This window comes from Bos mutus, chromosome 9, assembly GCF_027580195.1.
Source record: "Bos mutus isolate GX-2022 chromosome 9, NWIPB_WYAK_1.1, whole genome shotgun sequence".
In the NCBI taxonomy this organism is placed as follows: domain Eukaryota; kingdom Metazoa; phylum Chordata; class Mammalia; order Artiodactyla; family Bovidae; genus Bos; species Bos mutus.
In genome coordinates this window covers 73,293,421-73,320,931 of record NC_091625.1, presented here as the reverse complement: position 1 = coordinate 73,320,931, position 27,511 = coordinate 73,293,421, and the positions used below count along the sequence as shown (strand labels likewise).

Here is a 27,511-nt window from a genome sequence, read left to right as displayed (position 1 = left end):
AATTGATTGCTCTCACTCCCCCTGTCTTCTGACTTGACGGTCAGCGTGTCCTTTGCTTCAGAAGTTCTGTGATACCCTAACTCTGCTGTCCTCTTGTTTTGTCAGGCCCTCCAGTGTTTCTCAGCCTGGGCACTGTTGGCATTTGGAGCCAGATAATTCTTTGTTCAGAGGGAATGTGTTGTGTATTGTAGGATGTTGAGCAGCCTTCCTGGCCTCAACCCTTTAGATTCCAGAAACACTAACCCCCTCCAATTGTGACAATCAAAAACGTCTTCCAGACATTTTCCTTGGGGATCAAAATTACCCTACCCACACCTGAAAGCAACTGCTCTATTTTAATAGAAATATATATAATATTTTTATACATATGGTTATATGTGTTTTTCCTCAAATTACAATTCTGATTTTAAGATCTTGATAAGGAAACTTTGCTTTTATTTCCCCATTGCCTGCAAGTATGTAAGTAGTGTTGTTGGAGTTACATACTACACAACTTAAAAACAACAACTTCACATAAAGATGTATCCAGGTATGTGAGGCTCAGTGTGATGAATGTGTATAAAGTGTGTCAATTAAATTTATATGTCACTTGACTAATCTTTTATTTCCTTTGCTTAAGAAACTTGGCTGAATGCTAATCTTTACATAAGCTGTGGAAAATTAACTATTTGCTAATGTTCTTATTGTTGCCCTCTCCTCCTCTTCATATAGTAAAGATTCTGCCTGCAGTGCAGGAGACCCAGGTTCCATCCTTGGGTCAGGAAGATCCCCTGGAGAAGGAAAGAGCTACCCTGCTTAAGTGTTCTTGCCAGGAGAATTCCATGAACAGAGAAGCCTGGAGGGCTGTAGTCTATGGGGTCACAAAGAATCAGACTTGACTAAACACACACAAAAACATTGTTCTTGATTGTTACTACTTGGCAATCCCAATAAGGTGATCTGGTTGTCCCTGAATTTAACATGGTTCTCCAGTTGACATTAAAAGGGAAGAGTCTTTTTCTACTTGAATGTCTTTTTTTATTCTCACAAACCATGTGTACAGTGAAAGCCCTCTGAACATATTGGAACAGATTTGTCTTTTATCACTCCCTTACTAAATGTTTTAGCACTTGATGAGTCTTTTCTTTCTTTTACTTCTGTTTCTGCTTCCCCGTTACTTTGGGTATGTTTAAACAGCACCCTCCTACCCACCGCTGTATCTCCCAGGAAGGAGAGAGGGTGTTTGATCAACCTCCAAAGATTGGCATCTCACTTGTAAGAAAATGCTCTCTCCCGCCAACTTGCAGAATCACTGACCAAAAAGCAGTTTCGATCCCAAGATCACAGTAGAAAACAAGCCTGGGCCAAGACCATGAAGGCTATATATTGCCCTGTCCTTAAACTCACTGGCAGGTTCAGATCTAAATTGCACTTCAAATTGAATTTTTCCATGTGAATCATCTTATTATATGAGTCACATTTTTTATCACAACTTTTGTAATTACCTCAAATACCATGTATATTTAGTCTGCTACAGCCAATAAATGTGTACCTTATAAATGTCAAAAAAAAATTGTGATTTTTGCTTGGGTATACATGATTGAAGAAGACAACAAAAGAACAAATTTAAAAGCAGCATGACCAAGCAATTGTGTTTAAACTAACATGAACAGATATACATATGTACACATACTGAGATAATGAGGAAGAGGAATAAGGAATAAGACTGAGCTGCAGAAAGGCCAGCTGGAACCTCCATTTGTTCAGAGAAATCTCATTTTCTCCCAAAGTCTTGTAGCATATTGTTTGTCTCTTACCACATTTATCACCTACTTCCTTAGTGCCAAGTCATTTATACGTATATTTGCCCTCAATAAATTATGAGCCTGGTAGTTACTGTGTCTGTGTAATGTTGTTTGTTGGGAGGGAACTTGAACTCCTTAATGGATAGTGCTGGCAAGAATTGACATTCCAACCAGAGGAAGGGAAGAAGGCAAGAAAGGGAGGAGACCATAGAGATCACAGCAATCCATGCTTACCGGCTCCTAAACCAAGTCAGCTTCATACACACAAGGCAGGGTTTAGTCCTGAGCTCTCCAACCCCCGCAAATTACTGCTTTGATATATGCTAGAGTAATAGTTCTCAAACTGCTAGGCTTCAGAATCTCCCTGGGCACTTGTGTAAAACTACCAGTGCCCAGACTCTACCCTAAATGTACCAATCTTTGCAAGATAATCCTTTACATTTCTGAAGGCCCCTTTGTAATGACAGAGTTACAGAATTTGCTAGAGAATGTTCTTCCAGCCTCATCAGTGGAATAACGTATCTACGTCAGGCTCTTTGACCTCAGAGTATAAACTTCCAGTTGACCTGACTGAATAGGAGTCTATAAGCCCTTACACACAGCCATGTGAAACTAACAGGAATCAACTTTGCAACATTTGTATTCCTCCCAAAGTCCCCATCTTAGTACTGTACATGTAGGATATTCTCAATGAATGATTATGATTTGATTGAGACAGAGCTCCCCAAAACCTCATACATTTGTCAAGGAGTAAGATTATGAAAGGTAGAACTAAGACTAGTAAAATAGTAATCTGGTGGGTGCACAGAAGCCGTGCTGGAAACTGCACCATCAGTTCTCCTCATTCACAGTGCTTCTGTTCTATAAATTCACCATGAACACTGAATTACTGAATTCTAAGCCAGAGCTCCTAGAGCAAATGGAGGATTAGGTTCTTGAGAGCCTCTGGTCACAAGATTTTCATCAATCCACCAATATATAACCTTGTTTTATATGTATGTTGGTGTAAAACCGCTTTAACTAATATAGTCGAAGCATTAAAATTGAACTCATGGAGTACAACTTGCACCTGAACAAAGCCTGACTAGCACGCAAGGTTTATCTGGGAGGCACCTCAGCCCTCTTGCACTTAGTCACATGGGTCAGCACTTCAACAATAGGCTTAGGGTTCCTTTAAAACGGCAGAATCACCAACAAAAAGCACAAAAATGTGAAAAACATGTCACTAAATAGATCAGGAGAAGGACACTTGTTTTCTGTATGAGAACTGATACAAGAAGTCAGAGCATTAGAAACATGCCAAGGCATCAGGAGGTTCTAACGTTCCTCCCTCATCTGGCACATGTGCCCTGGGCAGCTCACACGTATCACCACTCTGCACCAGTGCATGTATTCAACTGCAGAAGCACCACACAGGTTGATTTGGAGATTACAAATAAATTTTAGCAAGTAGGCAAATTTGCAAATAGGGATCCACAAATAATGAGGATTAGCTGTATTTTGAAACTTTATTAAAAGTACGAACTCAGTCGCTTCAGACTCTTTGCAACCGCATGAACCGTAGCTTGCCAGGCTCCTCTGTCCATGGGATTTTCCAGGCAAGAATACTGGAGTGGGTTGCCATGCCTTTCTCCAGGGAATCTTCCCTACCCAGGGATCAAACCCACGTCTCCGGCATCTCCTGTATTGCAGGCTGATTCTTTTACCACTGAGCACCAGGGAAGCTGCTAAGAGTACATAGTTATTTTATAAAACCTGTTAATCTTTATAATAAAGATGGAGACAGAAAAGCTCAGGCATAGAGTCAAATGGAAAAATGTAACCTGCAACTCCAGCTTGGCTCAGGTGTATGACTTTTGTCTTCTATTCTTGTCTTCCCTTTTGGATGTAAATAAAAGAGCTAAAAGTTCCTTGAAGGCAGGGACTGTGTCTCATTTAAAATTGAGTTCCCAGCATCTAGCACAAAGCAGGTATTCAATAAATGCTTATTGAATGAAGGATCAGATAAAGAGGAGCAGCTGTACTGAGATGTAATACCGGGATGTATTAATCTTCCAAATCAGACCTGACCCTGTCGAACATCAGCAGTGATGATGTTGCTCATGAGCAGATGGTCAACAGTGTGCAGAGGGCTGCAGTGGACTTGATAAAATTGCCACGTCTCCCTCAGTCTCCCAGTTTCCTTCCCACATCACTCATCTAGGAAATAGTTCAGTCCCAAAAGAGGCACCGGCTGACTCAAAGGATTCTTTAGTTTGCAGAATTTTTTTTAAGCGGGAAGAGGTGGCATTCTGATGCTTCCTGCCTTCTTGGTTATCTGCCATTGTTTTTTTTTTTTTTTTTAATTTTATTTACTTTTCGCTGCGCTGGGTCTTCTTTGCTTCTCAAGCTTTTTCCCTAGTTGCAGTGAGAGGGGGTTTTCTCTGGTTGTGGTGTATGGGCTTCTCATTGCTTGGATTCTCTTGCTGCAGAGCACGGCTCTAGGCACTTGGGCTTTAGTAGTTGCAACATATGTGCTCAGTAGTTGCGGCTCCCAGACTCTGGAGCACAGGCTCACTACTTGAGGCGCAGAGACTTCGTTGCTTCACAGCATGTGGGCTCTTCCTGGACCAGGGATCGAACCAGTGTCTCCTGCATTGGCAGGCAGATTCTTTACCACTGAGCCACCAGGGAAGCCCCTGCCACCAGTTTTCACTTTCCCCAAACCAGCTCTTAGACCGCCAGGAAATAGATGCATGAAAGCAGCAGTCCTTTAGCAGTTTGATGTCATACACATAAATGGCTCTTCGAGTGTGTGACTTGGCATACAGGTCTTCCCAGTCCTCAGCCCTGAGAGTAAACCAGTTGTCTATTTCTTTCACGTCTACTCAGGAATCTCATCACTGCTAAAGAAAAGCACGTAACTGTGGTGGTTATCTCTGTGTCATATTTGATTCCCAGCCTGAGTGAGGTCCATGGTCTTGATCGTCTTTTTGTTCTTCCTGACTCCCTACCCCATTCTTTAGAGAGCCTAGTCAAAATAAGGTCCACACTCTTAAAACAGGCTGACTTTGTGCTTTCTCTGTGTTTCTGTTACTTCCCCTTCCTTCTCTAGCGGCTTTCAGATCTCAAAGAAAGATGTACCCTCCTTTCTACGGCCGACCTCTCCACTTGTATTTTGGGTCCTTTTCCCCTCCCACGTTCTTCTGGCCCTCACTCAACCAATGATCTGCATCCTCATCCCTCCACCCCTCTGGTGTCTTTGATGTTTATTCATTTAACACACATACATTGAATGCCTGCTATCGTCCCATAGAACTGTGGTAGAATGTCATCTGGGTAGTGTAGTGGTGAATTAAACAGAAAAGGTCCCTCACCTTACAGAACTTACAGCCTGATGAGTGAAAGTAACTGTAATTAATGAGTCATAAAACTAAACATAAGCAGTGAAAGGACTGAAGGGAAGCTGTGAGGCCTTGTGGTGAGAAGTGGATGGGTTAGTTTTTATGAAGGGCGGAGGCGGGGAGACCAGGAGGATACATTTGAGGTATTAGAAGCAGCTTGTGCAGAAGCCCTCAAGTGGTCAGAAGTGCTCCTCAAGAGAAACTGAAAAACCAGCTGGTCACAAGGGAAAGAGACTTGGGATAAAGCGCAGGATGGACGCAGGGATCATTTTCAGCAGTTTACAGGCCATGTAAAGAAATGCATAGGCCAGCATCCTGGGTCATTAACACCTCTGCTTTTTTCTGTTTCTTTAATGTTTGTAACAGTGCGCTTACCTCTCCTCTGTCTCATTCTCTAACTTTGCTTGATACCATAAAACAAGCCTTCATGAAGATATATATGCTGCATCTTTTTTTTTTCTCTAATACTTCTTTCTGGATTATCCTCTACCTCTATAATTTCAAATAGTTTTTTTTTTTTTTTCTGGAGCAAAATGTTTAATTTTTTAAGTAAACTTTTCATTTTGTATTGGGGTATAGCCAGGAAGATCCCCTGGAGAAGGGAAGGTATTCTGGCCTGCAGATTCATTAACTTAGATATCATTCTGGAATCTCTGGTCCAATATGCCCAAAACCAAATGCAGTTTTAAAGGCCCAATTTTTTCCTCTCTCCTCCAGTGTGTCAGTGGAATTGTCATCTACCTTCACCTTTAAGTAAGGAGTTCTCTCTCTCTTGAAAGAACAAATAGTCAAACATCAGGGGTTTTTGCAGCATAGTAGTCTAAGTGTTTTGATAAATTTCTATATGTAATGCAGGAAAATAAATAGAACTGGCCCCTGACCTAAGCTTATGAGGTCAGGAGATGCTTTCCAATGGGGTTGATTTCTAAGTTGAGTTTTGTAGGAGGAAGGGCATTCCAGGCAGACTGAACAAATACTAAGGCATGGCACACAGGCTGTCACAAATACTTCATCATGGCTGGAGCCTAGGCTGCAGAGTTAAAAACAGGTAGAGCTGAACCTGCATACGGGGCCAGGATCAAGAGGATCCTTATATGGCATGTTAAGGAGCTGGATTTGATCCTGAAGGCACTAGTGAGCCACCGAAAGATTTAAAACGTGGCGGATGGCATGATCAAGTCAGTTCTTTCAAAAACTCGTTCTAGAAGATCTGAGACTAGAAGAAGGAAAATAAAAGCAGTACTGTACAAGACCAGGAGAAGCTGTTGTAGCAATCCAAACCAACATAATGAGAAAGTCGGATGTGGTGACAAAGTCCATATGAAGGAAAAGGAACAATCTGAGTTTCTAAGGTGACCACCTCTATATGTGAGAACAAAAGGGGACTTCCCTGTGAGAGGCACGACGTGTCAGTACCTGTGCGGCAGCCAGTGCAGCAGAGACCGACTGAGAACTCAGCTTGGCGAGAGAGTTCGGAGGCAGATGTATGGTTGCAAGCGTATTTTCAGAAAAACTACTGTATTTGCAACATTTGCTGAAAACTAAGGAAACTGCCAAATCATTTTGAAGAAAATTGGAGATTGAGGTTCAGGTTATGGATTTGGAAGTCGTTGGCATAAGCATATGGGTTGAATCCACGGGAACAGAGGAGTATACGGAAGGCAAGGACAAAGACTAGAAAGCGTGCAGAGGCACCAGTTATTTTCAAGTGCGCACTGCAGGAGAGGAGCCGGGGAAGGATGCCTGTGGCACAGCCCCCAGCCCCTGCCTGGGGAGTCACCAGCTCCCATACCCCCGTCTTTACTGCACTGTTCACCTGCCTACCAGAAGAAAACTATTTTCTGTTCCTAATATAAAAGTTGAGTCGTGACTTATCAGCTCAGAAATCTTAGTTGGTACTCTGTTTGCCTTTAAAGCCCAAATCTCATAAGTTTTAATCTAGCTCTCATCCTTCAACGTTTGAATAGACGTTCTGACCAGTTTTTCCTCATCTCCCAAATCATCCTCCTTGAGTACACTGCCTTGCACACACAAAGCCTCCAGCCTCTGCTTACCCCGGTTTCTCCAACTGTATAGTTTTTGCACCACTCCAGTGATCACAGTTTCAATTTATTCCTTAGGAGTTAGCTAAATGTTTCCTCCTCTGAGAATCCTCCTCTGAAGCCTCCAGTTGCAATTCAGGGCTTCTGTTCCTTTATATCTGCACATTTCTTTTCTCTTTATTGTAATTTGGATCTTCCTCTGCCTCATTGCTTATCTCCATGCCTTTCCCTGTTAGAGTATAAGATATTAGAACCTGCTTAGCTTTGCATCTCCAGGGTGTGTAGCACACTCCTTGCCCCTAGAGTGGCGTTCTGTTAAGTATTTGGCATAACATCTTACAGAAAGCCCAAACTTTTTGGCCAACTCAATATTTGTTGTTCCTACCTGGCATAATTAGTATCCAAAACTACAAATCATGAATCAAGATGAAGGCTAGAAGGAGCTTCCCTGGTGGCTCAGTGGTAAAGAATCTGCCTGCCAATGTAGCAGACGTGGGTTTGATTCCTGGGTCGGGAAGATCCCCTGGAGAAGGAAATGGCAACCCACTCCAGTATTCTGGCCTGGAAAATCCCATGAACAGAGGGGCCTGGCAGGCTACAGTCCATGGGGTCGCAAAAGAGTCAGACACGACTTAGCGACTAAACAACAACATACTTCTAGAAACTACATCTTCATAAAGGAATATTTGGTTCTTAAGGAAAAGCATAATTGGAAGATTGAGTGCCAAATACAGCTCATAGAACCAATAATAAATTCTAAAATCAAAGAATCAACAGCAAACTTATATGAATATTTAAAATCATAAAATTATGCCCCCCATCCAAACACAACTTTAGCAATAGAGAAAACCTAAAAGAGTTTGTCTAGTTGAGCAGTTTGTAAACTCTTCTCGGTAGAGCCCTGTTCCTCCAGGCTCTGAGGATTCAATCGAAGGAGGCAAGGTTTTCCTGGCCTCCAAACCTCAATTCACCTAGAGAATTTCTAGGTGTTTAAGTGTTTGTATGTGAAGCTTTCAAACAAAATTGTATTGAAACAGAGTTTAGCTGTTAAACTAAGCTGTTAAATCAGTTTGAATACAGAATTATAACCTTCAGGCTACTTCTATAATCTAGGTGACTCTGGGCCTCCATTTCCTCATCTGTAAAATGCAAGGATGGTGCTATGATAGTTCACGCTTTTATTCTGAGTACCTTCTGTGCTTTTTCAAGTAGAAAACAGACCTCAGGAGAAAAGTGGCTTCCTTGGGGCACATAGAGTTAAGAACAGAATCAAGATTATAATTTAACCAACAGCCCTAGTTGTTGGGCTTTTTTTGTCTTTTAAAAAAAATTCCTACAAAGTGAGTATAAAAAGAAATTGCTGTTATTAATTCTTTGGAAAAGGTAGGTATCAGGAGGTATATAAATAGCACATGAAAATAAAGCTATATTGTATCATAAATTTGCCTTATTTAAAGCTGGTGTGCTACTGCAACAAACATTGATCAAATATCTACCTAATTTTACATTCATTCTTCAAGTTTATAGAAATATTTGGGTGAGTTGTTTGCATGGCCTATTTCTCTTTTACACAGTGTTTTTATGAGTTGCTTCTCCTTGGTAAATCATGTAATCAAGGAAGGCACTGAAAATTATTCCATTAATCATTCCTTTCATGTTTATCTCACTGCATCTAAATTTATGAGCATCACTAGAAATCGTGAGGGTTTGGGAAGCAAGAGTCTATGTATTCTGACCCTTTCATTCATCTCCTCTGCTTTGCTCATCTTCCTCTCTTCATCCCCTCCTCTCCATTATCAAGGGTATCCATGAAGAGGAAATTAAGTCCCCAAACAGCTGAGAGGTGTGAGTGGACAGGAGGGAAAGAAGGGCAGTCATGCTTCTTGGCCTTGATGGTTGGGGGTGCTTACAGGCTGATTGTCTCATAGCCTTGGGGCCTTTTTTGTTTAAAGACAAAGTGAAACAAAACAGCTCACAGAGACACCTCATTCTTCCCCCTCCTTCTGCCTCCATGAATAACTACCCATATGGCGCGCTGCTGCTGAGACCAAGGAATGAGTGAGTAAAGGTGTTTAGAAGTGAAGTTTTGGTCCTAATTAAATAAGTGTCCTTTTACAAATCAGTGTTAAAACTTTGTAATGTGGATCCCTTCTAATTTGTGGTTCATGGAATTTGAACCCAGGTTAAAACAACCTTTGCATCATGAGAAAGGACCTGGACGTGCCCACTATACTAATGCAATAATACAGTAGGAAACTTAACCTGCTTAAGACAAATTTCTGAGGACATCTCAGCACCCATTTCATATGAAAAGTCTATTAAAAACAGATTTGCTAAGACCTGCATGTGGCCATATGTTGTTGTTTGTTTGTCAGGGTCGCAGTACGCAAGGAAAAGTAACTGACTCAACAGTAATGGATAATTCAATCTGACTTCTCTTCCCTCAACCTCTGGAGTAGACTCAAATTCTGATTAGAGCCATGATTTGGGTTTTTTTTTTTTTTTAATCCACTGGTTTTACAACATTTCATGTACACAGTTGGCCTTCCTTACCCACAGGTTCTGCATCTAGAGAGTCAACCAGGCATGGTTCACAATTACATGGGAAAAAATTCCAGAAAGTTCCATAAAAGCAAAATGAATTTACCACGCTGGCACCCATTTATTTAGCATTTACATTTTTTTTACAACTATTTACATAGCATTTATATCATATTAGTTATCTATATGGCGAAGGCAATGGCAACCCCCTCCAGTACTATTGCCTGGAAAATCCCATGAACAGAGGAGCCTGGTGGGCTGCAGTCCATGGGGTCGCTAAGAGTCGGACACGACTGAGCGACTTCACTTTCACTTTTCACCTTCATGCATTGGAGAAGGAAATGGCAACCCACTCCAGTGTTCTTGCCTGGAGAATCCCAGAGGCGGGGGAGCCTGGTGGGCTGCCGTCTATGGGGTCGTACAGAGTAGGACACGACTGAAGCGACTTAGCAGCACCAGCAGCGGCAGGTATTTATAAGTAATCTAGAGATGAGTTTAAGTATACAGGAGGTTGTTAGGTTATATGCATACTACACCATTATATAAGGCACTTTTAGGATCTGTAGATTTTGGTATTTGGGGGGTGGAATGTCCTGAAACCAATCCCCCTCAGATACTAAGGGACGATTGTATATGTGTACATTTATTTAAGATGTTACTCTTACATTGGGCAAAGAGATAGAAGTAATAATTAGACCATGTAAAAGAAGCATCTTAGCATGAATTTGATTGCACTGTTGGGAATTTATTCCATAAGCCTGAGAAAAAACTGAAAAAATTAGGTTATAATTGATGCTTTCTGAGAGGTTTTGATAGTTTTCTTCTTGATGAGTTGGCTTAAGGGCAGGTAGACTATTCTGTAGTCTGCATTTGTCCTTGAATTTAAATTTTCTGTGTACTTGTACCTTTTTTCCCAAACACATTTTAACTGAGTCAGATGATCTTCAAATAGTTGAGAAAAATAAAAGATTGGTTCTTTTGATGTTCTTTAAAACATGACAACATCCACCTCTCACCACCAAGTCTCCTTGTCCTTTAACTCTTGTTTTTATTACATGCTTGATTTAAAGCTATATAGCCAGCAATAATATCACATAATTATGGTCCAGAAAAGTACAAAATCCTCTTGAAATCTTTATGATAAGAAAAGGAATACTTGTTTAAAGGTGCTCAGTGCCAAATCTGGCTGAAATCTGATTGTGAAGGAGGAAATCTAAAAAGGCAAAGCAAGTTTCAGTAGAGATAAGCCTGGGAAAGCAGTAGTTACTCAAAGAAGTTAAGACTGAAACAGAAAGTTTTACTCCTTTCCTTTCACTTCATTTTGTTTTTTTTTTTTTGTTTTCTGGACTTTTAAGAATTTCATTAGATAGTTATGGTATATCTCTTTCATTCATATGTAATTCAAAGCTTTAACACAGTAACATGTATATTTTCTACGTGAAGTTTAAGTAGATCATTTCCATAACATGTAATTATCTCTAAATAAAATTTCCAAGTCTGTTTTATGGCAACATTGATTTCTAAAATACTGTCTCATATCAAACACCATTGTTCCAAAGTATACTTTTATTTGGAATGGGGCTTTCCTGGTGGCTCAGGTGGTAAAGAATCTGCCTGCAGTGCAGGAGGCCCGGGTTCAATCCCTAGATCGGGAAGGTCCCCTGAAGAAGTTAATGGCTACCCACTCTATTCTTGCCTGGAGAATTCCATGGACAGAGGAGCCTGGCAGGCTACAGTTAATGGGGTCACAAAGAGTCGGATACGACTGAGCAACCAAGCACAGACAAGGGTAGAGGAACCCTCTAACTAACTCTCAGTGTGCTTATTTGATTTCCTCATGGAGGTGCCATTAATAAAACAGACTGAGCAAAGTTTGTAGAAGATTTAAAGAGCTTGCAGATTCAGAATTTTACACATAGTTCAGTGTGTGGCTTCATGAAAATATAGAGTGTAGTGGGAAGATTACAAAGGAAAGATGCAATGGTGAAAGCTAAACGCATAACTTGAGTAATATAACACAGCATTACTGGCTTAATTTAGGCTGATTCACAACTGACTCTTTTTGACACAAACCTAAAAGCTCACTTCATTTACAAAGAGTGCTTAACCAATCTGAAGAGCTGTTTCCTTTGGTTTTCTATGGGAGTGAATACATTATGCTGATAGACACTTGGGTTCTGAACAGGCCTGCTCTCTACTCATTCAGCCAGTTGGTGGGTTTTCAGCATGTGAATATTGCCAGTGTTGTCTTCTGTGATTTGTGACTTACTCTTTGTTTTTCTTTCACAGCAGTCATTCAAGTCCCAGGATTTCAGACTGAGCTCAGAGTCTACGGCACAGTAAGCAGCTTTTCCTCCTAAATAATTTGCAGTGATAAATAGTCGGTGTTTCTTTTAAGGACAGTTTCTCCTTTTCTCTCTTCATAGCACCACTCTACAAAAGTTACAAAACACCCGTTTCAAGGCATTACTGTGTAAAGGCCTGTATAAATTTATATAAATTTACTTATACATATATATATCCTTGTACATTTCTTACAAACACCTTAAGTATTTGAGCAGTTTTTAAGTGTTTATTTTAAAAAATCTCTAGGAAGTTTTTGTATTTTTTTTGGTACTTGCTATTAATACATTACTTAATACACAAATGGAAAATCTCTTTTACCTCAAAAAATATTGAAAACCTTTACAAAGTACGTCTCAGTTTTTGTCATTGCAGAGCATATTGTACCTAATTTGAGGCCGAAACTTCATATTCATACATCACCAGCAAACTATCACCTGAATGTAACAACCTTGAACAGCTCGGGTATCTGCCGTGCCCTCCCATCCCACGTCACCATTCCCACATCTGGGTACATGCTTCCACACACATACACACAGGGAATCCATACCAAGTGTCCTTCAGGAAAACATTTATTCAGGTTAACCCTGCTAAACCCACTCCAGTATTCTTGCCTGGGAAATCCCATGAACAGAGGAGCCTGGTGGGCTGTAGTCCATGGGGTCGCACAGAGTCAGACGTGACTGCAGCGACTTGGTCCTCCTGCATTGGCAGGCAGGTTCTTTACCACTAGCACCACCAGGGAAGCCCATCTAGGACTACGTATCATTGTATATCATATATGAAGCCCGTGTTGCTTCAGAGCACGGTCACTCATCATCACATTTGAGTCTCCGCATTTCCCTGCAGACCATTGCTCTTGCCCCTCCTCTGCATGTGGAGAAACATGACCTGAGAGGTAGGAAGAAGCAGACCCCGTCCCAGCACACAGATCCTCTGCTTCCTAATCTGCGTTCTTCCCATACTTTCACTCTGTCACATGACACAAACACATGTTCCGGGTCTTTCCGCTTTTTGTCTTTTATTTTATCTGCAAGGTATGTTTTCAGTAGCAATCTCTGAATAATTGAAAGTTTACATAATAGTTGATGAGATAATAACTGACTCTGAGGAGTGTATACTCAATGACAGATCACACATATGAAAAAATATGCTGGATCAGTACAGACAAAAACTCCGTTTCAACAACCAGAAGTGATCATATTTGAATACATTATGGGAACAGTGCTGTCTTTGAACATGTTTTATAAAATACTTTAGAACTTTTACCTAAGATGTGAATGAAAGATTCTGTCCTCCGTCTGACCACTTTGGATACATATCTTCAGATGATGCGAAGATGCCACATAATGCTCTCCAGATGAAAATTCAAAAAAGCCTCAAAAAGCATCCCAGCATGTCAGGGTAGCTAGGCTTCTCTTTTTGAACCCAGAGTACTTAACAAGCTTCTGAAAATAAATCTTCATGAGAAGTTCAGTTATGTCTCAATGCTCAGGTTCATCTAAGGCCTTTGGGCTTTCCCTATACTCATAATTTCTTAGAATTAAGGATGAATTTACATTTCTCATGATTTCAAAACTGTAGGCGACTTGAAGATGGAAATGCTATAGCGCAGTATGTAACAAAGTCATTTCTTTATTTCTCTAATTTACTTAAATGAGTCCATTGTGCCCAAGTAAATGGGTAGAAGCTATTTTTTTTTCTAATTTTATTTTATTTTTAAACTTTACATAATTGTATTAGTTTTGCCAAATATCAAAATGAATCCGCCACAGGTATACATGTGTTCCCCATCCTGAACCCTCCTCCCTCCTCCCTCCCCATACCATCCCATTTTTTTTTGTTGTTTCTTTGCAGTGTTGCCATTCAGTTCCTAACATGTGTTTATTAGCTGATTGACCAGGCTATGTAAATGAGCCACATACGACTGCCTCTCACCACTTTCTACTTGAATTTCTTGTCTCATTTATACTTTGAATTTTTTTTTAAAGAAATGTCAGTCACTTCTGTGCAAACAATCTTTTCACATTTTAGTTAAAGCTACACTCTTGATACTAAGAAGAAATTGTATAGGTTAATTTTAAGCCTTTTTCTTGAAAGTCTTAAACTTTTACCTTTTGTATCTCATGCGTCTATGATGTGTTTATCTGCTGCCCAAGTCAGAGTTTTTTATGAAGCTTCTACAAATATGTTTTAATCCTTAAATAATATTAGTGTTCCCTAGTTGCTAATGTATCTTACATTGAGTTTGGGGGTTTATTTTGAAACATAGACTACTTTACTTCATTAACAGCTTTGATCAGAGAGAATTTAATTCAGATGATCAGTAATATTAAAGGCCTTTATTTGTCAACACTCATATGTGAACTGAATGAATAAATGAAATCTCTTCTTAATATAACATAGTCATAAGTGTTAACTCTGATTATCCAATCTCTCCTCCACTATATATTTTTCCATCTTTATGATCACCCCATTCCAAACTCCTTCAATTTCTTCTTCTTTTCATGAGAAGAAATTAATTCTTACCAAGTGTCAACCATTCTTGAATAAACAATCTCCAGGTTACTACAAGCTATTGGCTAATTTGAAAAATTTTTTGAAGTTAAATTTTAAAAAACCATTTTTTCCAGTTTTCCCATAGCTTATTTGAAGGAGAAATTTTTCAGAAGTCCTTCCACCACTGTTTTTGCTGATGTAACTCAGATGTTGAGTAGACTTACTAGTAAAGCTATCAGGGCCTGGAGTAGAAGATTTTTAACTACAAGTTCAATGAGTCTAATGCAAGTACGGCCATTAAGGTTATATATTTCTTATATTGTTGTTGTTTAGTTGCTAAGTCACGTCCAACTCTTTGCGAATGCATGGACTGCAACACTCCAGGCTTCCCTGTCCTTCCCTGTCTCCTAGAGTTTGTTCACACTCATGTCCTTTGAGTCAGTGATGCTGTCCAACCATCTCATCTTCTGTTGCCCTCTTCTCCTGCCCTCAGTCTTTCCCAGCATCAATATCTTTTCCAGTGAGTAGGCTCTTCACATCAAGTGGTCAAGGTATTGGAGCTTCAGCTACAACACCAGTCCTTCCAATGAATATTCAGGGTTGATATCCCTTAGGATTGACTGGTTTGATCTCCTTGCAGTCCAAGGGACTCTCAAGAGTTGCAGCACCACAATTCAAATGCATCAGTTCTATGGTGCTCATCCTTCCATATGGTCCAACTCAACTCTTACATCCATACATGACTACTGGAAAAACCATAGCTTTGACTGTATGGACCTTTATCAGCAAAGTGATATCTCTGCTTTTTAATACACTGTCTAGGTTTGTCATAGCTTTTCTTCTAAGAAGCAAACATCTTTTAATTTCATGACTGCAGTCACCATCCACAGTGATTTTGGAGCCCAAAAAGATAAAATCTGTCACTGCTTCCACTTTTTCCCTTTCTATTTGCCATGAAGTGATGGGACTGGATGCCATGATCTTAGTTTTTTGCATGCTGAGTTTTAAGCCAGTTTTTTCACTCTCCTCTTTCACCCTCATCAAGAGACTCTTTAGTTCCTCTTCACTTTCTGCCATTAGAGTGATACCATCTGCATGTCTTCTCCCAGCAATCTTGATTCCAGTTTGTGATTCATCCAGCCTGGCAATTCACATGATGTACTCTGCATACAAAGTAAATAAGCAGGGTGACAATATACAGCCTTGACGTACTCCTTTCCCAATTTTGAACCAGTCCATTGTTCCATGTCCAGTTCTAACTGTTGCTTCTTGACCTGCATACAGGTTTCTCAGGAGACAAGGTGGTCTAGTATTTCCATGTCTTTAAGATTTTCCAAAATTTGTTGTGATCCACACAGTCAGAGGCTTTAGTGTAGTCAATGAAGCAAAAGTAGATGTTTTTCTGAAATTCCCTTGCTTTCTCTATAATCCAACGAATGTTGGCAATTTGATCTCTGGTTCCTCTGCCTTTTCTTTTCTTCTTATATAGGCATTCATAATCTGTGTCTTACACAGAACTTTTCCATTTCATGCAAGTGGTTGAATTTATTGACATAAAGTATTCATAATATCCCCTTATTATCTTTTTAATATGAATAGAATCTGTAATAATGTTGCCTCTTTAATTCCTGGTGTTGATAATTTATTTCTTTACCCTGGTTTCCCCGGTCGGCCTGGCAAATGATTTATGAATTTTTTTGAAAATAACAAGCTTTTTTCCATTGATTTCTCTTTATTGTTTATCTATTTTCTGTTTCACTGATTTCCACTCTGATCTTTATTTCTGATAATTTTTTTTTGTTTTTTTGTGTGTGTGTGTGTGTGTTTTTTTCCACACTCTTAGTTCATCAGTTTAATTACGAACAACGATAACACATACAATTGGAATAAACACATTTGGTATCAAACACGAACAACTGTTGGTAAGCAATGGCTTAACTGGGGGAGTTGAACTGCACAGCATCCTACAAGGTACTCACTGCCTAGGTATTTGTGTGTTTTTTTTTTTGTTTTTTTTTACCATTGAAATTGTTTTAATGTTGTTGCAACTCCAAAATGCAACAATCATCAGCTTGTAAAGACCCAAATTTCAAAAATTCATTTTAATTACTCCTTCATACCTATTTTACAAAATAAAGGCAGAAGACATTTTAAATCCTCCTTGTCCTACTTGTGCTATTTATGTTCCTAATTTGTTTTCTATCACTACAGTGTATGTTGCAATTCCCATCAAATGCTATATAAGAAAAAATAAAATAAAATATTAACCTCTGCTTCAATGTACAGTTTCCAGAATCTGCCAGAACTGGGGAACTGGGCAACAAGGCGTTCATAAGTCTTCCGTGCTTTGTCTATAGGTTGATTCTGTGCCTCTCGAATGAGAATGCTCCAAGTGTCAAGGTCATAAGGATTCTCTTCTAATTTCTTTTCGGCTTTCTTCACCTTCTCTGGGACATACTCAGCTGCCTGTTCCGTGGCTCCGTCTCCTGACATGGCCTCAGCCGATTAGAATTACAAACTGGCCCGCGATGCCAAGCTAGAAAAGAAAAATTAAACTAAAAACCACCCCAAACCAATAAAGTTGCCCCCTGCCCTGCAGAGCCAGACAGCCAACACGAATCTATTTCTGATAATTTTAAGTTGTACTTTTTAGCTAGATTTGTTAGGTGGGACTTGAACAATGTTTAGTCTTGGACTGTTTATTCCTCACCACTGATGAAAATCCCTTTTAGATATTCTACCTAATGCTTTCTGAGTTGTGAGGTTTTCCGTCCTGGCTGATGGAAGTAGGTACTGTCCCTGGCCTCAGGACATGTCCTCAGATGTGTACGTTCACCTATACTCTGCTGAATATTCGTACGGGACCCTTGCAAGTCTTCACGTTCTCCCACTCTCTCCTCTCTGGCGGTCTGTGAACTATAGCCTTCCTGGGCTCCTCAGACTCCTAGCCCTCGTTCAGGGAGTCCACCACGTTCCACACCATTTTCATCTCCCTGTGCTATAGCCTGTAAACTCTCAAGGCAGTAAGCTAGGCGATCATAGGGCTGATCTCATTTATTTTCCATTTCTTTGTTATCACTTTCTTTTGTTGCCTGTGGTTCAATGTCTTGAAAATGGTTTCATATGTGTTATCCAAAATTTTGGTTGTTTTAGGTGAGCAGTTTACTTGGTCCATGTTACTCTATCTTGGAGGCAAGCAGAAGTCCAAATGTTGTATTTTTCAGGGCAGCTTTCTGTTAGATTGTATGTACATTATAAGGGAAAAAAAGTGGAAAGGATCACTCAGTCTGATTTTTCTGCAGTGGTTAGGAAAAGCCAAAGATGTAAGAGCATTTAAGTCTTAAAAACCATGTAGAGACAAGGTGAACAAAAAAGAAAAGGACCTCGAAATCAGAAGAGGGGCAGGAGCTAAGGCACAATTGCATGGAGGTGCCTGGAATACCCGGAAGCCAGCAGGGCACCCTATGACTGGAACAAAGTGGGGTAGGGAAATGCACAGAGCAACAATACTAAAAAAAAATGTTTTAAACAGTTTTTAAAATAATATTTAAAAAACAGAAAAACAACTGCTAGCAAGATACAGTGCAGGTCCACCGTGTTTCACAAAAATGTATGTGTCATATTTCTTTTGAATCTCTGGACCACAGCCCCACTTCTTCCAGGGCTTCCCTCCCCTGGTACTGGGATAGTGGTTGCCTCCCTGAGCTGAGTCATCCACTCTCCACTTTACCGAGTCCTGTTGTGTCATTCCTGGGCTGCTTCCCTCGTTCTCCTTATCACCCTGGCATCACAGACATTTGAGTTTTTTCTGTGACGCTAGCGTGTGGGTTCCCTGAAGATAGTGAGCTATCAGTGCTTTTTGGGTCAGAGCTCCACCTTTCCTTTCTGTCTCCTCGTTTTCCTACTTTCTAAATGTGCTCTATTTGTTCTTTCATCTTTGTGACTTCTCATCTTTTCCTTCTCAGTCTTCTGACTTCCCTTCATTTACATATGTGTGTGCTCAGTCATGTCTGACTCTTTGTGACCCCACCAGGTTCATCTGTCCATGGAATTTTCCAGGCAAGAGTACTGGACTGGTCACTATGCCCTCCTCCAAGGGGTCTTCCTGACCCAGGGAACAAACCCACATCCTCCTGCATTGGCAGGCGGATTCTTTACCACTGTGCCTGCTGAGAAGCCCTTTACTTACACGTCTCCCTATAGACTGCTCTAGCTGCTGTAACAATACCAGAGACTTGGTGGCTTAAACAATGTAAATGTATTTTCTCATAGTTCTGAAGGCTGGGAATTCAAGATCAAGGTTCCAATAGGGCTGAGTGCTGGTGAGTCCTCTCTTCCTGGCTTGCAGGCGGCCACCTCCTTGCCATGTCCTCACATGGCCTTTCCTGTCTGTGTGTGTGTATGGAGAGAAAGAGCTCTCTGGTGTCTCTTCCTCTTTTTATGAGGACACCATCCTGTGGCTTAGGGCCTCACCCTTATGACCTCATATAACTTTAATTACTTCTTTAAAGGCCCGACCTCCTTTGTAAGATGTATTAACTTTGGGGGTTTCAACCTGTGAAAGACACAATTCAGTCCACAGCAGTCACTGTTCAGTCCTCTTTATTGCTTCATTTTTAAATTCTCATACTGTTTTTTGGGCTCTGTCATGATGTCTTCCCTGATAGCTCAGTTGGTAAAGAATCTGTCTGCAATGCATCTGGTTTGATCCCTGGGTTGGGAAGATCCACTAGAGAAGGGATAGGCTACCCACGCCAGTATTCTTGCAGTTCCCTTGTGGCACAGCTGGTAAAGAATCCACCTGCAATGCAGGAGACCTGGGTTCGATCCCTGGGTTGGGAATATCCCCTGGAGAAGGGAAAGGCTGCCCACTCTGATATTCTGGCCTGGAGAATTCCACGGACTACATCCCATGGGATTGCAAAGAGTCAGACACGACTGAGTGACTTTCATCTTCACTTTCTTTCACGATGTCTACCACCATTCCTGGACATCATAGAGAGGAGACACTGCCTTCCATTCTTTGAATTTCCCTTTTTTCATGATTTCTGTATTTTCTTTTCTCTAACATAATTTGCATTACTATATATACATCCATAAAATGTTTGTCTTCTATGTTACTGTTAATAGGAAACCATTTGAAACACTGCATTCCCATCTCACAGGCTGGGATATCACTGTTTTCTTTACGTAAACTTCTTCATCCCTTCTTTGTCACTAAGGGATCTCCTGCACTTTTACACACACACACACACACACACACACACAATTTGATAAATTTTCTGGTTTTTCCAAGGGAGCTAATATTTTTCTGGGATAAGTAGGTTTTATTTTATTCTTGTCCCTTCATACAGTAGAAAAAGGAGCCCAACCAGCTAAGGTTTGTAATCTCTACATTATTCTCAGCAACTCCCTGCTTCCCAGACACATATATAATCACTCATGTAGTCTGTTGAATATTTTTCTCTCAGATCCTCCCATTTATCTCCCCTTTTTATTCCCATTGCCACTTCGCTGAATCAGAGCCCCATTTGAGCTGTTGCAGAAGCTTTCTCACTAGCTTCTTGTCTCCACTCTTCCCCTCCTGCAGTTCTGAGCGGGGCAGAGAACAGAGCCAGGAGGACCGAGGACATGTCATGGACACAAAGGGGAAGAAGATGGAGCAAACCAGCCGGAAAGTCACCCTCATTGAGGTGAGAGGAAACCAGGAGAGAGTCACGTCACGGAGTCCACGGGAAGGTTTAGGAAAAACCAGGAGAGAGTCATGTCACGGAGTCCACAGGAAGGTTTAGGAAAAGCATAGTCAACAAGGCCACATGTCAAAGAGAGCAAAAGCAAATAGGGACTGAAAAATGCCTTTGGGTTTGGCAGCCAAGAGGCTGTGGCCTGGGAGAGGAAGGTTTTGAATGAGAATCCTGGAACGTGAGTCAGATTGTCTCCAGCCCACGGGGAGAAGACCTGTCAGAAGAGGCCACTTCTCCCAAACATTGGACTTGAAAGAAAAGGCTGAGCAGTAGGTAGTAGAAAACACAGGATATAAAGAAAATCTTTATATCGGAGGGAATTACAAGAATATTTATAAGCCAAGAGCCCCTTGAGAAGAGCCGGTCAATGTACAGTATAAGGGGAATAACTAAAGAGGAGAATTTGAGACAAATTCAAATTCAGGACTACTTTTTCCACTGAGAGAGGTGAGTGGGACATGATGATGTTTTCTGGTGAGAGATGAAGAAGGACAGGAAAGGACTTTCTAAAGAAGGTGACCTCTGTTTTCTCTATTAGCAGAAGAGAAGTTTGGCTATTAAAAGTGAAATGTTAAGCTCTATCACATTATTCTCATCATACAGAAAGCTTATAAGTCAATAATTGTAGGATCATGAGTGTTAAGGAATGACTTTTTATTATTGATATCAGAATTAGAAAACATATTTTGAAACAGGTTTTTAGATCTAAATAATAGAACCTTTAAAATCATTTATGTCAAAGAGAAAAAAATGTGTAAGCAGAAGCTGTAAAGAAGATCCCAGTGACCTGGGATCAGGAAGAATTTCACAAAATATATGACAAAGGGTTAGTACCCTCAGCATATAAAAAGCTGTAAAAAATCAAGAGGGAAAAGATTATCAATAGGAGAACTGACCCACAGGATACATAGAACATTCTTAAAGGGATATATATATATATATATATATCAGTGAAAATCTGAAATATGTCCAATTCCAGTGATCAAAGTAATAGAAATTAAATCAGTAAATGAGATGGTATTTTTCCTTCATGAAATGGCAGCAAGCTTCAGACTTACACAGCCTTGTGTTGATGAGAGTGTGGGGAAGTGGGTTTTCTCATATACTGCTGGTAATAATATTAAAATAATCCTTTGTAGGGTATAGCTTTTTCTTAAGTTTTCAAATTGTTCATATGTTTTGACCTGACAGTTCTACCTCCAAGAATTTACTGTAGGAAAGTATTTAAGTGTATATGTAGAGATTTAATTAAAAGGCTACTCCTTCAAGTTTTCAAAATGGAAGGGAAAAAATCAATTTCTATGAATAAAGGATTGATTATTAAATAGAATACCATGTGACTATTACAATAGTAAAAATATTATAGAAGTATTTTCATAGACATAGAAAGATTGATGATAAATTTGTAAGTTAAAAATGAAAGGTGATAAATTTGTAAGTTAAAAATGATTATAAAATAATTTTTATATAACATACATAAAATATGGAACAATATACATCAACAAATGTGAGTGGTTATCTCTAAATGATGGAACTGTAGTGATTTTTTATCCTTCATTTTACAGTGTGTATTTTCTGATTTTTCTACTCAGCATATTTTGTTATATATACTACTTGATCATTTCTTTTAAAACAAGAATAATTTCAGAAATTTTCTAATACAGCCCTTTCTTTCTACATATAAAGAAATTAAGGTCTCAGACCCAGAGTTTAAAAGTGCTTAAACTAGGACTCGATCTTCTGGCTCTGAGTTCAGAGTTATTTCTGCTACACAATGCTTTGCCTTTTAACTCTGATTAAATGGTAATATTGGGTTGGCCAAAGAGTCTGTTTGGGTTTAACCCAGTACTTTAAGGCAGGGGCTATAATATGCTCACATTTTCTCCCCCCAGTAATTCTCCTGGTGTCTAGCCACACAGCAAACCTTTGGGGAATACTCACTGGATTGAGTTTCTTGTGGAATAAGGCGCAGTATTTTTATGAATCTTATTTTTCATACCATACACACAAACACTGACCTGGTTTCCTATTCATTTTTAAAACCCTGCTATGAAATCTTCCTTTCTCTTTTCATATGATTTGCCTTTAAAAGGCCCTCACTTTGTTGCTCTCCCTTTGTTACATTATGGGGTTCCTTAATGAGGAGATGCGCAGAGAAAGCCCGGGTTCGCATTCATTCCAGTGTCTTGGTGAGATGGCATCTAACCCCTTGGCAGCAGGCCTCCGCCGTCTCCCAGGCGCTCAGTCCCTGTGCCGTCAGCAGCCAGCATCATGCTGCTGAGGCCCCCTTGCTGGTGCCCTGTTATTTGTCCAGGGTGTGCACCTGACTCTGTCTTCTCTTTTTCCTTTTATTTTGTCCCCTTGCTCCCTTTCATAGACAGTCTTTGATATTCTGTATTCAGTGTTCCTTCCTCTTCTTAATCTGAGTCATTTCACATAAATGTGCTGTCTTCACTGCCTACTTTAGCTTATTCTAGTTCAGTTTCTCCTCAGGTTCCATCTCCTGAGGGTCTTCCTGGCTCATCTGTTTATAATTTCTCACCGTTCAGTCTTGCCCCATCTTATGCAGCATCCAGCTCACTCATTTCCAGCTGTTCTCCTCTCCACTTCCCTTTTCTGTTTTTCTTCCTCGTTTTTGTCCTGCCAGTATCATAAACTCCTCCTCTCACTCTGTTTTGCCTTGTTAGATCCTCTGAGATTCTTTACCTCTCCCACTGTTTCTTACAGATGTTTATAGGCTCCCTGGGTGATTTGAGCCTCTTTCCCCTTGTTATCAGACCCTAATCTGAGGCAAACCTTACATACTGTACCTGTATACCCACCAGGACAGAATGATGCCCTTTTTCGCCCCTGGTGAGACTGTACCTTGGCACACCATACCTGCACCATTTTAAACTCTACCTCAGTTGCGTTTGTTAGCATGTTCACTGGAAACATTTCAGGGCTTCTATACATAGTGCTAATTTAGCAAATTTAAAATCAGGAAACAAGGACTGACAAAGGATTTTTCCCCCTCGTGTACATGTTTTTCATTTATTTAAGATTGGGCCATAAACTGTAATGGAAAAGAATATGAAAAGAATATATATATATATATATATATATGTGTGTGTGTGTGTGTGTGTGTGTATAACTGAATCACTTTACTGTATAGCAGAAATTAACACAACATAGTAAATCAACTATGTTTCAATAAAATAAATCAAAAAAAATAAAAATAAAAGATTGGGCCTGACCTTAAAGGCACAGATGTTCCCTCACCCTTCTGGTTAGGGTTCAGCAATGGTTATTAGCGCATCCTTCTTTCCAACGTAATGCTCTAGCCTCTGCTTTTCTCAGGAGTGATCAGTGGAATTGACCGCACCTAAGCAGTTGGCCATTATCCTTAGATTGAAGTTTGTTTCGTGAGAGCAACCAAATGTTAAGCCGTTTCTGCTTCAGTTCAGTTCAGTTCAGTCACTCAGTCATGTCTGACTCTTTGCGACCCCATGAACCACAGCACGCCAGGCCTCCCTGTCCATCACCAACTCCCATAGTTCACTCAGACTCACGTCCATCGAGTCAGTGATGCCATCCAGCCATCTCATCCTCTGTCGTCCCCTTCTCCTCCTCCCCAGAATACCTCCCAGCATCAGGGTCTTTTCCAATGAGTCAACTCTTCGCATGAGGTGGCCAAAGTACTGGAGTTTCGGCTTTAGTATCATTCCTTCCTTCCAAAGAAATCCCAGGGCTGATCTCCTTCAGAATGGACTGGTTGGATCTCCTTGCAGTCCAAGGGACTCTCAAGAGTCTTCTCCAACACCACAGTTCAAAAGCATCAATTCTTCGGTGCTCAGCTTTCTTCACAGTCCAACTCTCATCGTTTCTGCTTAGAGGGAAGACAAAACAATTTTGTGTATGTCCAGATACTCATCACCGATACATGAACAACTGCATTAAAAAAATTCAGGTTCAGTCCCTCGTTTATCAACCTATAATCGTGGTATACTTACCACATGGCCTCTAAAGAAACAACTTCTTGTTTCATCTGCCTGTTGGTTCTTGATTTTTATTAATAGTATAATTTGTTTTAGTTCAAAGCTGCATCTAGATATATAGTTAACCATCACTCTCTTGCTCAATCAAAAATGACACATGCCATTTTGGGGATTTATTGGAAAAACTATCATAGTTAACCCACTTCTAAAAGTAGACATCGTCATAAACTAAATGAAAGAGTGCTGTTTAATAAAATGGCCTATATGCTTTCCAGTCACTAACCCTGAAGCAGCATCCAGGACAGTTTTTTTCCAGTGAATGAAGAATTTCATCAACTCCGATTGCCTGCACTTAATTTTAGAAGTTACCCAGGGTTTGCAATGCTTATTGTATATATTTGAGAAATGTATTTCTTTCTTGCTGAAATTCACTGATCAGTGCTGCAGCAGGCCTTAAGCAACTGCTGGTGATACTGAAAGACTTTCACAGTTTGTTCAAGAGGCAAGCTAGACTTTCATTCTAAAAGTTAGACTGGGAGTCTGTTCAAGAAGACAAGTCCGTGTTTTGGCCTCTGGTTGTGTGTGCGCGTGTATGTGTGCGGCACGCTGTTTTATCACCTGTGCTGTTGCCTGGGCATGCCAAGGTGATTGTGAGCAGAAGACGTTAAGCTCACTTAGTACATCGTGTGTCATTTTCTCCTAGTAAAGAGCTGAAGAATGAAGAGGGAAAGAACCAAATATACAGAAAGGAAATGACGAATTAAACCAAATGGAATTTCTCTTCAGAGTTCAGAAATTTCAGATGGCCAGGAAGAAAGGATCTACTACGTTTTAGCCTTATGAAAGAATCTAGAAAAATCAGAAGCAAGGTATGGGTGGAAAATAAATGTGGCCCTTTGAGCTGGTTATAAACCATCGGGTTTGTTGTTGATCAAAATAATGGCACTTGTGCTTATTAGTAATTGCATCAAAATTACATTACTGCTGTTGGAAAATCAATAAAGAAAAATTATAATTGCTACTCAGCAAGTACGAAGAAAAAGTGTTGGTATTGCTAGAATGTCTGTTAAGTAATCATTTAATATTATTATATCTGTAGTGTGGTTATATGTGTGATGTTATGCTCAGAATTGAAATATATGCTATTGAAACTTAACTTTATTTAAAATAAAGATAAGCAGCTTCAGGATTTTGTGTATTCAAAATGTTCCAAATAAGAAAGGCATTAAAAGGTAACAAATGTGTTTGTTTTGATGAATTGTATGTATAACTTGATACACATAAACTAGAAGTGACTTTTGGCTAGACTGGCAACAGTTTTCCAAATATATTTTTTACTTTAAAAAAAAAGGCATTTCATGTTGAAGCATGTAAGTGATTTGTAGACTTAAATTGTTTTAATATTTATTTTAGTCTTAACACTTGTTTTTAAATTTTTACATTGGATTATTTATTCCTTTCGTTCCAGAGTAACAGTGTCATATTTGACTATGTATTTTGAAGTGTGAGGTTATAAAATAGGAAATTCCATCTCTTTGTGTTTTACTTGGCTCTTCTTTTTCAACTGTGTGACTGTAAGTCTGTCAATAAATATATAACCTCAAGAAGGTCAAGACTAATATAAAATTAGAAAACTTATTTACCAAATTGGACAACTGATTCCATTAAAATAAGAAGTGAGAAAAACAGTGTTGGGCACTGAGGTGTAAATTTTGCCCAGATGTATACCCAATGTGAAGAATCTTCTAGTAAAAATATATTTGACTCTTCCCCTGCACATATTGTAGGAGTATGAAAATTGGTAAACGTGCCCCCGCTGTGTAGAACTTTGGGCAGGGGGTTCACTGGTGAAGTGATGAGTGGCGGTGATAACTGCTCGGGCCCTCGGCGATAAGCACAGAAGTGTGTTCTGATAGCACCAAGCTCCCCTGTTCTGGATGTGTGTGTCTCTGCTCCAGGTACAGCTGGACGCAGGCAGCCTGAGTCACCCTTGCAGCAGCCTGTTTTTTCTGTCTTGTGAATGTACTTGATAATTAAAAACATGTGGCTCTGTGGAGTTTTAGCTCATAGTTTTGAGATATGTGTTGGTTTTCTGATTTGGGCTTTAATTAAAAGAATTTCAACAAGTTGCAAAAAGATTCTAAATCAAGATGATAATAAAATAATATGTCAGAGGACCTAACATTTGCTGAGATCCCAACATTCATATGAAAACTAAAGGATTATTTTTATATTGCAATGTCTGAAGACAAACTAACAATTATGACAAACACCAGGAAAAGTTGTTTCTGCTCAAAGCCCATTTCTTTTCTTTTCTGTCCTATTGACAAAACTTGGGTTATCCATGAATACATAACAAAAAGTCTTCACCACCCTTGCCAATGTGAGAGAGAGTAGGGTGGGGGAGATAATAAAAGTGCCCTCCAAGTAATAAGTCCAGATTATAACTAAGCAGAAAAATCAGACAAAGGAATCCATTTGAAGGGCTTCCCTGGTGGCTCAGTGGTAAAAAGTCCACCTGCCAATGCTGGAGACATGGGTTTGATCCCTGATCTGGGAAGATCCCACATGCCACAGCGCAACTAAGCCCATACACCACAACTATTGAGCCTGCTCTCCAGAGCCTGGGAGCCACAGCTACTGAAGCCCACATGCTTTAGAGCCCATGCTCTGCAACAAGAGAAGCCACCGCAGTGAGAAGCCCTTACACTGCAGCTAGAGAGTAGCCCTGCTCACCACAGCCCGAGAAGAGCCCACACAGCAATGAAAACCCAGCGCAACCAAAAATAAAAAACATTTATTAAAAAAGAATCAATTTGAAGATTTATAATACTACATATTTACTTAGTAATAAATTAGTTTTATTTTTATTCTAAAATTACTAAATTTTATCCCATTTTATAGTCTCTTTTCTCCAAATAAGTAACAATTTGACACTATCTTTTCTAGATATAAATAATGTCATTCTTTAAATTTATTTCCTAATTATTCATTCCACTATATGTTGAAGATTCAAGTTTCTTCAGTACCAAAACTATACTGAGTAGGATTTGTAAAACTAGAATAAAAAGCAAGTTTTATAAAGATTTAAAACATGAAATATTTTATACTTATGAATGCAAATTCATGTTTAAAATGCACTTTTTAAATATTAAAATAGTGTTTTTAAATGGCAAACACTTCATACTTTTGAAACAT

General features: G+C 39.7%; 1 protein-coding gene and 1 pseudogene across 11 annotated transcripts in view; one reads left to right on the top strand and one right to left on the bottom strand.

Annotated features, from left to right (window-relative positions):
• Positions 1-27,260, top strand: part of AHI1 (Abelson helper integration site 1) — a 220,748-nt gene extending 193,488 nt beyond the window's left edge. For 2 of the 11 annotated variants that reach the window (XR_011465390.1, XM_070376722.1), the window contains one exon: positions 712-1,863. Coding sequence is in view for 7 of the 11 variants with exons in the window: in XM_070376722.1 (XP_070232823.1) it covers positions 712-714 (3 nt within the window). In the remaining 4 variants the exon portion in view is untranslated. Of the gene's footprint in view, positions 1-711; positions 1,864-12,039; positions 12,090-16,435; positions 16,515-20,182; positions 20,286-25,016 lie in introns of those variants that run through there. The other 9 variants (XR_011465387.1, XM_070376723.1, XM_070376720.1 and 6 more) reach the window with 9 other exon arrangements.
• On the bottom strand, positions 16,539-20,170 carry LOC138989175 (cleavage stimulation factor subunit 3 pseudogene; annotated as a pseudogene).
• Positions 27,261-27,511: the final 251 nt, after the last annotated feature.